The following is a 13936-nucleotide window of genomic DNA, read 5'->3' on the forward strand; positions in this document are numbered from 1 at the left end:
GGAAACTTCATGAAAATGATGACCTTTCAGGCACCTGATACATTTAAATGTACATGTTCTGACTCAGTGACAACTCTGTAGGGGAGCTCTGAAGATAGGGTGGAAGAAATTTAAAACATAAGGATCAAATTGGAAGAAACAGAATTATTCATAGACAGTATGATCATTCACTTAAAGCAAACTACAGATGAATTATAATTACTAAGACAATTTAGCAAGATGGCCACAGACCAATATACAAAACTTAATTAACTGTATGTCTATAAATCAGCAACAGAAAAAATATATATTTTTAAAACAGTAACTTTTACAATATCAACAAAATATAAGAGAGCTAGGAATTAGTAACAAAAGTGATTAAAGATTTTTATAGAGTAAATGATAAAACTTTAATAAAAAACATTTTCAATGACCTAAATAAGTGAAGAGCTATACCTAATACATTCATGGATAGAAAGATTCAGCATTGCAAAATGTTGACTAGTGCCATACATGTACTGATTTAAATCAATACCAAAGTCTCCACAGGACTTTTCATGGAACCTGACAAGATGACTGTAAAGTTTATAGAGAAGAGTAGAGAGTTAGGAATAAACGAGATACAAAGAAAAACAAGGTAGAGGAATTTGGCCTTTTAGATGTCAAAACATGTAGAAAAGAAGACAACACTGAATAGAGACAGTGACAGACAAACAGAAAAGATGAAGTCTAATACTCCAGAAACAGACCAATGTACATGTGAAATTTGATTTATTACAGAATTGACAAAGAGGATTAGTGGGTAAAGATAGAATTATTCAATTAATGGTGTTGGAACAACTGGTTATTTGTATGCGGACAAAAATCAAATTGGATCCCTTCTTCATACCATATATAATACAAACACTGACTTAAACATTTAAACATGAAAGGCAAACATTAAACTTTAGAAGAAAACAGAAAATTTTGTGTCTTCAGTGTAGTCATAATTTTAATTTTCTTAAACAAGTTACAAAAAATAAAACCCATAATGGGAAAGACTGATGAATTCAACTACATTAAAATTAAGAACTACTGTCTACTGAAAGACACTAAATAAGAAGTGTGACAAGTCCCAAACTGAAGAAGGAATTTGCAAAACTTAAAAATGACAAGGAATTAGTATTCAGAATACACAGAAGAATATACAAAATTAATATACAGAATATATAAAAGCCAATATTAAAAAGTATATATTGTACAACAGAAAATTATGCAAATGACCCAAAGAGATACCTTCATAAGAGAAAACAAAAATGACCACTAAACATGTTAAAAGAGTAATAAGGAAAATGTACATTGAAACCATAACAAAACATCATATCATACCCATCTGATTAGCAAAAATTAAAAGTCTGACAATACCAAATTTTGGAGAGGACGCGGAATAACCGGCACTGTTAAACACTGCTGCTGGGAGTGTAGGTCAGAACTACTTTGGAAGACAATTTGGAATTATCCAGTTAAGCTGAAGATACACACAGGCAATTCCACTATGGGCATATTACCTTGAATTTTTTGCAAATATGCACAAGGAAGATGTACAAAAATATTCAATGTAGCATTGTTTCGATTAGCACAAAAGGAAAGCAGCTGAAATACATATTCAAAGGAAAATGGATAAATATTTCTATAATGAAATACAATGCAGCAGTGAACAATAAATGAACTACAGGATAAGCATCAACATAAATTTACCTCACAATGTTAAGTTAAAAAGCAAACTGGAGAATAACTACAGTAAGATTCCATTTAAACAAAGTACACAAACAGGATATTCTTTAGTAATGTATACACAGGTTGTAAAACTATAGGGAAAAGCAACAGAAGGATGGAGCAGACAGACTAAAGGCGGTCCTCCTATGATCCCTGCCTCCTGGTGTTCACCTCCTTGTGCAATCCCTTCCCCCTCAGTGTGAGTGGGGCCTGTGACTTGCTTCTCACCAAGGGAATATGGCAAAGGTGATGGGATGTCACTCTCACGATGACCTCAGGTCACACAAGACTCTGTCTTGCCAGTAAATTCACTGTACAGTCTCCTCTCGGGCCTGATGAAGTAAGCATCCAGGCTGGAAGAGTCCACATGACAGGAAACTGCAGGGAGCCTCTAGGAGCTGACAGCAGCCAAAAGAATCTGGGGCCCTCAGGCTCACAGTTACAAGGATATGAATCCTGCCAACAACCTAAGGAAGTCTGGAGGCAGATACTTCCCCAGCTAAGCCTCCAGATGAGAATACAACTCAGTCAACACTCTCACTGCAGCTTTGTGAGACCCTAAGCAGGACTAGATAAGCTGTACTTGGAATCCTAATCCACAGGAACTGTGAGGTGAGAGAGCAGAAGCAAGAGAACTACAATTCTGCAGCCTGTGGAAGGAAAACCACATTCACAGAAAGATAGACAAAATGAAAAGGCAGAGAACTTTGTACCACGTGAAGGAACAAGATAAAACCCCAGAAAAACAACTAAATGAAGTGGAGATAGGCAACCTTCTAGAAAAAGAATTCAGAATAATGATAGTGAAGACGATCCAGGACCTCAGAAAAAGAATGGAGGCAAAGATAGAAAAGATGCAAGAAATGTTTAACAAAGACCTAGAAGAACTAAAGAACAAACAGAGATGAACAATACAATAACTGAAATGAAAAATACACAGGAAGGAATCAATAGCAGAATAATCGAGGCGGAAGAACAGATAAGTGACCTGGAAGACAGAATGGTGGAATTCACTGCTGTGGAACAGAATAAAGAAAAAAGAATGAAAAGAACTGAAGACAGCCTAAGAGACCTCTGGGACAACATTAAATGGAACAACATTCGCATTATAGGCGTCCCAGAAGGTGAAGAGACAGAAAAAGGACCCGAAAAAATATTTGAAGAGATTATAGTCGAAAACTTCCCTAACACGGGAAAGCAAATAGCCACCCAAGTCCAGGGAGCGCGGAGACTCCCAGGCAGGATAAACCCAAGGATAAACATGCCGAGATACATAGTAATCAAACTGGCAAAAATTAAACACAAAGAAAAGTTACTGAAAGCAAGAAGGGAAAAATGACAAATAGCATACAAGGGAACTCCGTAAGGTTAACAGGTGATTTCTCAGCAGAAACTCTCATGAGCCAGAAGGGAGTGCCATGACATATTTAAAGTGACAAAAGGGAAGAACCTACAACCAAGATTACTCTACCCAGCAAGGATCTCATTCAGATTCGATGGAGAAATCAAAAGCTTTACAGACAAGCAAAAGCTAAGAGAATTCAGCACCACCAAACCAGCTCTACAACAAATGCTGAAGCAACTTCTCTAAGTGGGAAACACAACAGAAGAAAAGGACCTACAAACACAAACCCATAACAATTAAGAAAATGGTCATAGGAACATACATATGGATGATTACCTTAAATGTGATTAAATGCTCCAACCAAAAGACACAGGCTTGCTGAATGGATACAAAAAAAAGACCCATATATATGCTGTCTACAAGAGACCCACTTCAGACCTAGGGACACATACAGACTGAAAGTGAGGGGATGGAAAAAGATATTCCATGCAAAAGGAAATCAAAAGAAAGCTGGAGTGGCAATACTCATATCAGATAAAATAGACTTTAAAATAAAGAATGTCACAAGAGATGAGGAAGGACACTACATAACGATCAAGGGATCAATCCAAGAAGAAGATATAACAATTATAAATATATATGAACCTAACACAGGAACACCTCAATACATAAAGCAACTGCTAACAGCTATAAAAGAGGAAATCAACAGTAACATAATGGTGGGGGACTTTAACACCTCACTTACACCAATGGACAGATCACCCAAACAGGAAATTAATAAGGAAACACGTGTTTTAAATGACACAACAGACCAGACAGATTTAATTGATATTTATAGGACGTTCCATCCAAAAAACAGCAGATTACACTTTCTCCTCAAGTGCACAAGGAACAATCTCCAGGATAGATCACATCTTGGGTCACAAATCAAGCCTCAATAAATTTTAAAAAACTGAGATCATATCAAGCAACTTTGCTGACCACAACACTATGAGATTAGAAATCAATTACAGGGAAAAAAACGTAAAAAGCACAAACACATGGAGGAGAAACAATACGTTACTAAATAACCAACAGATCACTGAAGAAATCAAAGAGGAAATTAAAAAATACCTAGAGACAAATGACAATGAAAACACGATGATCCAAAACTTGTGGGATGCAACAAAAGCAGTTCTAAGATGGAAGTTTATAGCTATACAAGCCTACCTCAAGAAACTAGAAAATTCTCAAGTAAACAATCTAACCTGACACCTAAAGGAACTAGAGAAAGAAGAACAAACAAAACCCAAAGTTAGCAGAAGGAAAGAAATCATAAAGATCAGAGCAGAAATAAATGAAATAGAAACAAAGAAAACAATAGCAAAGATCAATAGAACTAAAAGCTGGTTCTTTGAGAAGATAAACAAAATTGATAAACCATTAGCCAGACTCATCAAGAAAAAGAGGGAGAGGACTCAAATCAATAAAATTAGAAATTAAAAAGGAGAAGTTACAACAGACACTGCAGAAATACAAAGCATCCTAAGAGACTACTACGAGCAACTGTTTGCCAATAAAATGGACAACCTGGAAGAAATGGAGAAATTCTTAGAAAGCTATAACCTTCAAAGACTGAACCAGAAAGAAATAGAAAATATGAACAGACCAATCACAAGCAATGAAATTAAAACTGTGATTAAAAATCTTCCAACAGGGCTTCCCTGGTGGCGCAGTGGTTGAGAGTCTGCTTGCCGATGCAGGGGACATGGGTTCGTGCCCCGGTCCAGGAGGATCCCACGTGCCGTGGAGCGGCTGGGCCCGTGAGCCATGGCCGCTGAGCCTGCGCGTCCGGAGCCTGTGCTCCGCAACGGGAGAGGCCACAGCAGTGAGAGGCCCGCGTACTGTAAAAAAAAAAAAAAAAAAAAAAAAATCTTCCAACAAACAAATGTCCAGGACCAGATGGCTTCACAGGTGAATTCTATCAAACATTTAGAGACAATCTAACACCCATCCTTCTCAAACTCTTCCAAAAAATTGCAGAGGAAGGAACACTCCCAAACTCATTCTAGGAGGCCACCATCACCCTGACACCAAATCCAGACAAAGATACTGCAAAAAAAGAAAATTACAGACCAATATCACTGATGAATATAGATGTAAAACTTCTCAACAAAATACGAGCAGACAGAATGCAACAACACATTAAAAGGATCACACACCATGATCAAGTGGGATTGATCCCAGGGATGCAAGGATTTTTCAATACACACAAATCAATCAATGTGATACACCATCTTTAACAATATCTTAAAAACCATGTGATCATCTCAATAGATGCAGAAAAGCTTCTGACAAAATTCACCACCCATTTATGATAAAAACTCTCCAGAAAGTGGGCATAGAGGGAACCTACCTCAACATAATGAAGGCCATATACAACAAACCCACAGCAAACATCATTCTCAATGGTGAAAAACTGAAAGCATTTCCTCTAAGATCAGGAACAAGACAAGGATTTCACTCTTGCCACTATTATTCGTTTTGGAAGTCCTACCCATGGCAATCAGAGAAGAAGAAGAAATAAAAGGAGTACAAATTGGAAAAGAAGAAGTAAAACTGTCACTGTTTGCAGATGACATGATACTATACATAGAGAATCCTAAAGATGCCACCAGAAAACTACTAGAGCTAATCAGCGAATTTGGTAAAGTTGCAGGATACAAAATGAATGCACAGAAATCTCTTGCATTCCTAGAATAAAATACCTAGGAATAAACCTACCTAGGGAGACAAAAGACCTGTATGCAGAAAACTATAAGACACTGATGAAAGAAATTAAAGATGATACAAACAGATGGAGAGAGATACCATGTTCTTGGATTGGAAGAACCAATATTGTGAAAATGACTATACTACCCAAAGCAATCTACAGATTCAATGCAATCCCTATCAAATTACCAATGGCATTTTTTATAGAACTAGAACAAAAAATTTCACGATTTGTATGGAAACACAAAAGACCCCGAATAGCCAAAGTAGTCTTGAGGGAAAAAACGGAGATGGAGGAATCAGATTCCCTGAATTCAGACTATACTACAAAGCTACAGTAATCAAGACAATGTGGTACTGGCACAAAACCAGAAATATAGATCAATGGAACAGGACAGAAAGCCCAGAGATAAACCCACGCACCTACGGTCAACTAATCTATGACAAACGAGGCAAGGATATACAATGGAGAAAAGACATTCTCTTCAATAAGTGGTGCTGGGAAAACTGGACAGCTACATGTAAAAGAATGAAAGTAGAACACTCCCTAACACCATACACAAAAATAGACTCAAAATGGATTAGAGACCTACCCGTAAGACCAGACACTCTAAAACTCTTAGAGGAAAACATAGGAAGAACACTCTTTGACATAAATCACAGCAAGATCTTTTTTGATCCATCTCCTAGAGTAATGGAAATAAAAACAAAAATAAACAAATGGGACCTAATGAAAATTAACAGCTTTTGCAAAGCAAAGGAAACTACAAACAAGATGAAAAGACAACCCTCAGAATGGGAGAAAATATTTGCAAACGAATCAACAGACAAAGGATTAATCTCCAAAATATATAAACAACTCATGCAGCTCAATATTAAAAAAGCAAACAACCCAATCCAAAAATGGGCAGAAGACCTAAATAGACAGTTCTCCAAAGAAGACATACATATGGCCAAGAAGCACATGAAAAGCTGCTCAACATCACTGATTATTAGAGAAATGCAAATCAAAACTACAATGAGGTATCACCTCACACCAGTTAGAACAGGCATCATTAGAAAATCTACAAACAACAAATGTTGGAGAGGGTGTGGAGAAAAGGGAACCCTCTTGCACTGTTGGTGGGAATTTCTGTTCTCCACTATGGAGAACAGTATGGAGGTTCCTTAAAAACTGAGAACAGAATTACCATATGTCCCAGCGATCCCACTACTGTGCATATACCCAGATAAAACCATAATTCAAAACCACGCATGCACCCCAATATTCACTGCAGCACTATTTACAATAGCCAGGTCATGGAAGCAACCTAAATGCCCATCGACAGACGAATGGATAAAGAAGAAGTGGTACATATACACAATGAAATATTACTCAGCCATAAAAAGGAACGAAACTGGGTCATCTGTAGAGACGTGGATGGATCTAGTGACTGTCATACAGAGTGAAGTAAGTCAAACAGAAAAACAAATATCGTATATTAAAGCATATATGTGGAACCTAGAAAAATGGTACAGATGAACTGGTTTGCAGGGCAGAAATAGAGACACAGATGTAGAGACGTATGGACACCAAGGGGGACAAAGTGGCTGGGGGGGTGGGGGGTGGTGGTGGTGGGATGAATTGGGAGATTGGGATTGACATGTATACACTAATAAGTATAAAATGGATAACTAATAAGAACCTGCTGTATAAAAAAATAGATAAAATAAAATTCAAAAAGAAATAAGGTTGATGTTTAAAAAAAAAATGCAGAGTCTGATTCAGCAGGTCTGGGGTGGGGCCTGAGATTCTGTATTTCTAACAAGCTCCCAGGTGATGACAACATTCCTAGTTCATGTGAGTAGCAAACATGAATAGGTCTGTGTAGACAGGAGGCTGGAAAACAGGTAAGGGATACATCACACAAAAGCCACACTGAGGAGTTTGGGCTTTCTCCTTAGTGCATTGGGGAGACACTGAAGAACTTTAAGTAGGAAAGGGATACATCATATCTGCAGTTTTAAAAATGACTCTGGGGCTTCCCTGGTAGCGCAGTGGTTGAGCGTCCGCATGACGATGCAGGGGACGCGGGTTCGTGCCCAGGTCCGGGAAGATCCCACATGCCGCGGAGCGGCTGGGCCCGTGAGCCACGGCCACTGAGCCTGTGCGTCCGGAGCCTGTGCTCCGCAACGGGAGAGGCCACAACGGTGAGAGGCCCGTGTACCGCAAAAAAAAAAAAAAAAAAAGACTCTGGTTACCGAGTACATGTGTGTATGTGTTTGGGGGAAGTGTGTGTGTGCGCAGCACATTTCTGCTCCAGAGACATAGTAATGTCCAGCCCTAGAGAAGTCACCTATAAATTCTTGGTCAGATGTGAACAGAAGCAGCAGCCAGGTGGGGAAGCAGAATGGTAGGCAGTGGTTCTGAAACTTGAACAGGCAAGGAAATCACCAGGAAGGATTATTAAAACAGATTCCTGGGTCTAACCCCCCAGAATGCCTTCTTCAGTAGATCTGGAGCAGCGCCTGAGAATCTGCACCTCTAACAAGTTCACAGGAGATGCCGGTACTGCTGGTCTTGTCTTGGGATCACACTTTGAGAACCACTGGTGTAGTGGAAAAAGCACAGGCTTTGGGGGCCATACGGATATGAATTCAAAGCCCTGACCCACCACTTCCTAGCTGTGTGACTTTGGGCAAGTTTTTTAAACTCTTTGAGTCTCCGGTTTCTCATTTGTAAAAAGAAAATAGTAAAATAATACTAAACTCATGGCAGGATGGTTGAGTGATGATGGTGGTAAGGATTAAGTAAAGTACACAGAGTGTGTGCTTGATAAGGCAGAGTGGCTTTGCTCTGGGCTGCACTGGAAGGCAGGACCAATTAAAAAACGAAAACAAAACTGTGAGATGAGAAAACATGTATTGTTTTAAGCTGCTAAATTTGTGGTCATCTGTAACATGCAGCGATAGAAAAAAATAATACAAAGGATAAACACAAAATTCCAGGAAGGGATATGTCTGAAATACTCACTTTTTTTTTTTTAGGTAGCTGAAATTAGGTCTTACGGGGATCCAATTACTGAAATAAGGAGTCATTCGTGCTGTCAATTCATCTTATCATTCCTGCTTTAGTCATCTGACACATAAGCAGTTGATTTCAATCCTGAGTCCCACAAGAGCAAAGATACACTACGTACAGAAGATAAACTGGAGTGCTCGTGGAATTTCTAATGCCCAATAAATCAGTGTTTCACTAAATAACAATTTCTTACTCCTCTTGACAGTTTAGAGAGTAAAAAAGGAAAAAAATTAACCAAGAGCACTCTTTCTGATAAATAACAAACTATCAATTATGTGTAAACCAAGATGGTAAGATAATCATCGATGGATTTTTATACATGCCATCACAGCACTTTCTCCCTCCCATAAAACCTAACCCTATACACACCAACTGCTGCGCTCCTTCTTGCTAAATCCAAACATGTTACAGACTAGCACGAACTGCTTAGCCACCACTCAGCACTGCAATGTCCAAGGATCAGACTGCTAAAACTGATGGAATTAGCATTCAAAGCTAGGCAGCTGACGGCACAGACTTCCGTCAACTGCCATCTCCCTCTCTCTCATTCATACAGCAGCTCCCCTGGTTAACCTGCAAGGAGAGGAGCACGTGCTTTTCTGCTCGTGACGCTGCACGTCTTAGAAGCTCCTAACTTACTGCTTCTTGCTGATCCTGACTGGCTCCCTGGACCTCTGGCATTCATCCTATGACCTTTATCATTTATTTACTACATATATACCTGGTTTATGTCCAAAAATGTTCTGACGGCTCTAGCTTGTGGTTTCTTACTTGCCCTTTGGCTCAGACATATTTAGATGCTGGCTGTTCACTGACTTTCAGACCCTCCTGATCAATTTCTGGGATCTGCCTGCCAAGAAACTGTTGCCTATCACCTGCTCACTGCCCATGCCTTTGGCCTGTACCACCTAGTTTTTGGATCTTTATATTTCTTGAACATCTGCTATTGCCCTGGCTCCAACATGACATCTGTTCTTACCAGTTCCTTCCTCTAGCCTTGAGCAGAAAAGCCTTATAATTAACTAAATAAGGTTTGAAAACTTGGTTCACATACTGGTTTAATTTCCTAAATGCTACTAAGCGAGACAGATTTACCAAATGTTACTGAATTAACACAAGAGGAAGTACATGGATTCACCTGAATGTGCCTTTCTAGAGACAAAATAAATCTACTAATAAGGTAATCACCAATCTCAACCAATCTGACAAAGTATCAGAACCCTGAAACAATAAACTAACGTTTTACTTCCAATTCTTACCCGCTGCAAAAACTCAAGAGGACTGTATTTGGGCCCCAAGACGAAAATTTTCTTTCCTCTTCGAGCCACGCCACTGAATACTCGAGCAAATGCAATAAAAGCCTCTCGGTCATTTCCTTCCTGGGGCACAGGTTTAGGGGTCTCACTCTCCACCTCTTGCTCATCACCTGCCAGAAGCCAAAGGATAATGAGTGCCAGGAATGCTCTCTCCAATCCAGGGACTGCTGAGAAACTCAGAGGGAACAGGGAATATGCTATATTCAGCCCAGTTTCAGCAAGGAAACACCAAGAATGAAAGTATACTGATAAAAGCTACCTTTAAAGCTAAAAAGCCCAAGAGCTAAAGGATGAGTGTCCCAAGTTAAGTAAACATCCCGTCTCACCAAAGCCTATTTAGGAAAGCTATACCTTTCAGCTCTTCTCCCTGTGGACTCGTTTCAAGGGCACTCCCGTCCTGCGTGGGCTCCAAGGGTGCTTGGCCCTGCGCGGCTGCCAGCTTCTCCGCGTGCCTTCGTCTTGCACGCTCATGCCTCTCGGCAATCTCCTCCTGAGTGAGAGGTCTACAGGATACCACAGACACGTTAACACCTGGCAACATCAAGCATCTCTCAGTCTCTTCCAGTAGAGAAACAGCAAGTATTAACGTGGTTGGAGAAGATGACGGTTGGTCCCCAGTCCCTTCTGGGCGGAAGGTTTCTCCAAGTTCTCTCCCTCACTGCAGCAAGAGGAGAGAAGGCCTATCGGGCTTTCTCTGAGAATGCTGCGTCCTCAGCTAGTCTGAGCTTATGAACTGACATGCGAGAGCCCACGTCCCCACACAGAGCCACACACGACAGCACGGAACCTTTCTTAGGTACCGATGTTCCTCCTCAATAAGGCAAAGGACAGGAAAAGGAAGGGTGTGAGTAACAGACACCGGGGCTCAGAATACCCCTGTAGAGAGACAAGCATAAGACTTCAATGAGAAACTGAGGTTTTCTCCTCAAGTACAAAAGTATATCTTCACGGAGAATTGGGGTCCAAGAAGAAGGGTCAGGCTGAACGCTGGCAACTCATCAGGATAAGAGGTCAAATAGTGATTATCGGTCATTGTGTTAGACCCAAGTACCAGCAGAGAAAAGGCAGTGCGTGGGTGTGTCTGGCTGTCTGCTGGGGGGTTCATCTGGGGGGTGGGTCACGTTGCTTGATCTGCCACTTTGTGCCTGCCTCCCCTGCTGTCCCCCACTGTGATTTTATGATTCCTGCTTCACCCCCTGGTCTCTGACTTGACACCTGGCTGATAATCGCGTCTCCCAACCTGCCATTCCCCATTCCCCTTCTCTCTCCTTAAGCACTAGAATCCATTCAGATGGCCATTCTGAGAGTGCACTGTCCACGTGCATTCTAAGCGGCCACATGCTCTTAGAGATCCTGATGTCAGGTACCCTAAAACCCCTTTTTACTTTATGTGGGCTACCCTGGGAGGTGAACGCTTAGGTCACTGACTGTCCACTGCTATGCTCTTCAGACACCTGCCTGCTAGACAAGACCTCCCACTAGGGCTGGACACCAACGCCACTCCCTTAGCACCTGCCCCTCGAAATCGAAGAATTCGGCGCTAGGAGTCGGCCCCTTCTGGTCAGACCCATCCCAATGCAGGTGGTAGGGCTGTGCCGTAAGACACAAAAAAATGAGAGCGCGACCTTTGAGAATGGCTTGCTCAGGTGTCGTTAGGCAATCAAGCCTGTTGGCAGTTTCGCTACAAGAGATAAGCTCCTCCTTACTGGAAGCTCTACATGTTAAAGGCCTTTCAAACACAGGATAAAAGCTGCTTCCTCATAATTTCTCGTCATGGCTCTTGTTCTGTCTTCTGGAGCAACATCCAACAAACCCTCTTCCCTCTGCTTTCCTTTCAATCATCTGCATTCATGCCCTTCCCCTCCCCCCTCTCTTCTTCAGGCTACACACTCCAGCTGCTCCTTCAATCAATCCTTAGATAACTTACCTTGTTTCTGGACTTTTGCTAAAATCTTTTATAAGAGTATCTGAAAAGTATGAATTAAAATATAAATGCAGAATACATTATTATTACTACAAACAGGGTGGGAAAAAACCCCCCGATGAACTTGTTAGTACATGGAGAGAAACGGTCTCTTCCAATGGGCTTATCACTATGATACGGACATTGTGTTCTTCACTCTACGTATATTATAGCACGTATTTATCAAAACAAATGACACAGGTATTATTACTCCTAGTTTACAGACGAGAAACGGAGGCTTAGGAAATTTACATAACGACCCAAAGTGACATAGACAATAAATGGAAGGAGCCGTAATTCAAATGCAGATAACTCCAAACTCTATACTCGTTATCATCAGGCTATGTCTCCCATCCAGAAGGAATTAAAGACGATAAAATCATCATCACATTAAGTAAATGTGGTTTTATTTTAGCTTTGGTTAAGAAAGAAGCATACTTGTTCACATATAGTAAATCCTCATTCTGCCTGAGCTCATAACATGATTAGCATTTTATATTTACTAATCAGCATCAAATGCATGCAGGCTTGCTGTCCATCTACATGTTTATCCATCCATCCAGTTAACGTCTACTATGTGCCAGGCACTGCTGTGAGTACCAGGAGTGGTGGCAGAGGTAAACAGAGCAGACGGAAGAGAAGTCAGCAAGGTTTTATATGAAGAACCCATTGTGTAAACTAGTATTTATTGAGAATAAAGAGGAATTTATTTGCAAGAAAACAGAGCTCTACTAGTCAAGGAACATCTGTGGGCAGTGAGTTATTGAGGCTGTAGTTGCTAACTACGGATGACAGTTCTGAGGGGACGGCAGTCAGCAACAGCAGGGATGAAGGAGACCAGAGGTGAGAATGCTGACTGGAGCGTCAAATGGCAGACTGGGGAGATGAATCTGGAGAAGAAAGGAAAAGAGGCAACGACACAAAACCACCCACCCTCAGGATTCCAAGCTGAATGTTCCTGCTCTGGCCTCTGCGAAGCTGGCCAAGGGGTGGGCTGGGAGAGTGTCAGAGAAAGGGCTGGAAAGCTGGCCATAGTTGGTACGATCAGTAACCACACCACCAGGTAGCTGAGATGATGGGAACCAAGGGACCAAGGAACGCGGCTTCTATCTGAAGATCACGTCTTGTTACTACAAGAAGTTGGTTCTCAAGAAGGATGCCAAAGGAACACAAAGACTCAGGATTCAGAGGGAGAGGAACTGCCTCAAAAACTCCTAATAGGATGTTACCTAACAGGTACTTATCGGCAAGTAAGTATTCAGCAAGAATTTGATAAGAGTACAGTTGAGAACAGCAAAACCAAAGGCCCAGAATCTAAAAAGGGCAGGCAGGTTGGAAGGCTGCCTGCCTAGATCTAGAGGTGGAGTTTAAAAGCTGCGCAGGATGACACAGGCCAGATTCCACACCGTGACGTAGAAGACCACAGGTTTTCAACCTAGACAGATATAGATTCAAATACGGCTTTGGCCTCCTTCTAGCTATGTAACCTTGAGTGCACTGCTTAATCTTTTTAAGGCCTCTGAATTTCCTCAGGTAAGACTGAAACATTAGACAGTTCCATTGCAGAACTGTTGTTAGATCTAAGTGTCATAATCAATGGTGAGGCAGGAATATTATAAGCTTAATAAACTGCAGCCAATTATTAGTGTTATCATCATTATTAATTATAACATAAAAGAGTAAGATCTGAGATGCTGCCTGAGGTACTAGGACCTTCTTCAGAAGTAATATTTATATCCGTTCTCTCAGGTTACTTGAAAAATTGT

General features: G+C 40.8%; 1 protein-coding gene across 2 annotated transcripts in view; it reads right to left on the bottom strand.

Moving 5' to 3' along the window:
* The window catches only part of EFL1 (elongation factor like GTPase 1), a 136859-nt gene that overhangs the window by 87060 nt on the left and 35863 nt on the right, over nucleotides 1-13936 (bottom strand). For both annotated transcript variants that reach the window (XM_060005337.1, XM_060005338.1), the window contains exons 13-14: nucleotides 10559-10710; nucleotides 10151-10317 (exon numbers count right to left, since the gene is read on the bottom strand). In XM_060005337.1, the coding sequence (XP_059861320.1) occupies nucleotides 10151-10317; nucleotides 10559-10710 (319 nt within the window). The remainder of the gene's footprint in view (nucleotides 1-10150; nucleotides 10318-10558; nucleotides 10711-13936) is intronic.

Source organism: Delphinus delphis, chromosome 2 (genome assembly GCF_949987515.2).
Source record: "Delphinus delphis chromosome 2, mDelDel1.2, whole genome shotgun sequence".
NCBI lineage: Eukaryota > Metazoa > Chordata > Mammalia > Artiodactyla > Delphinidae > Delphinus > Delphinus delphis.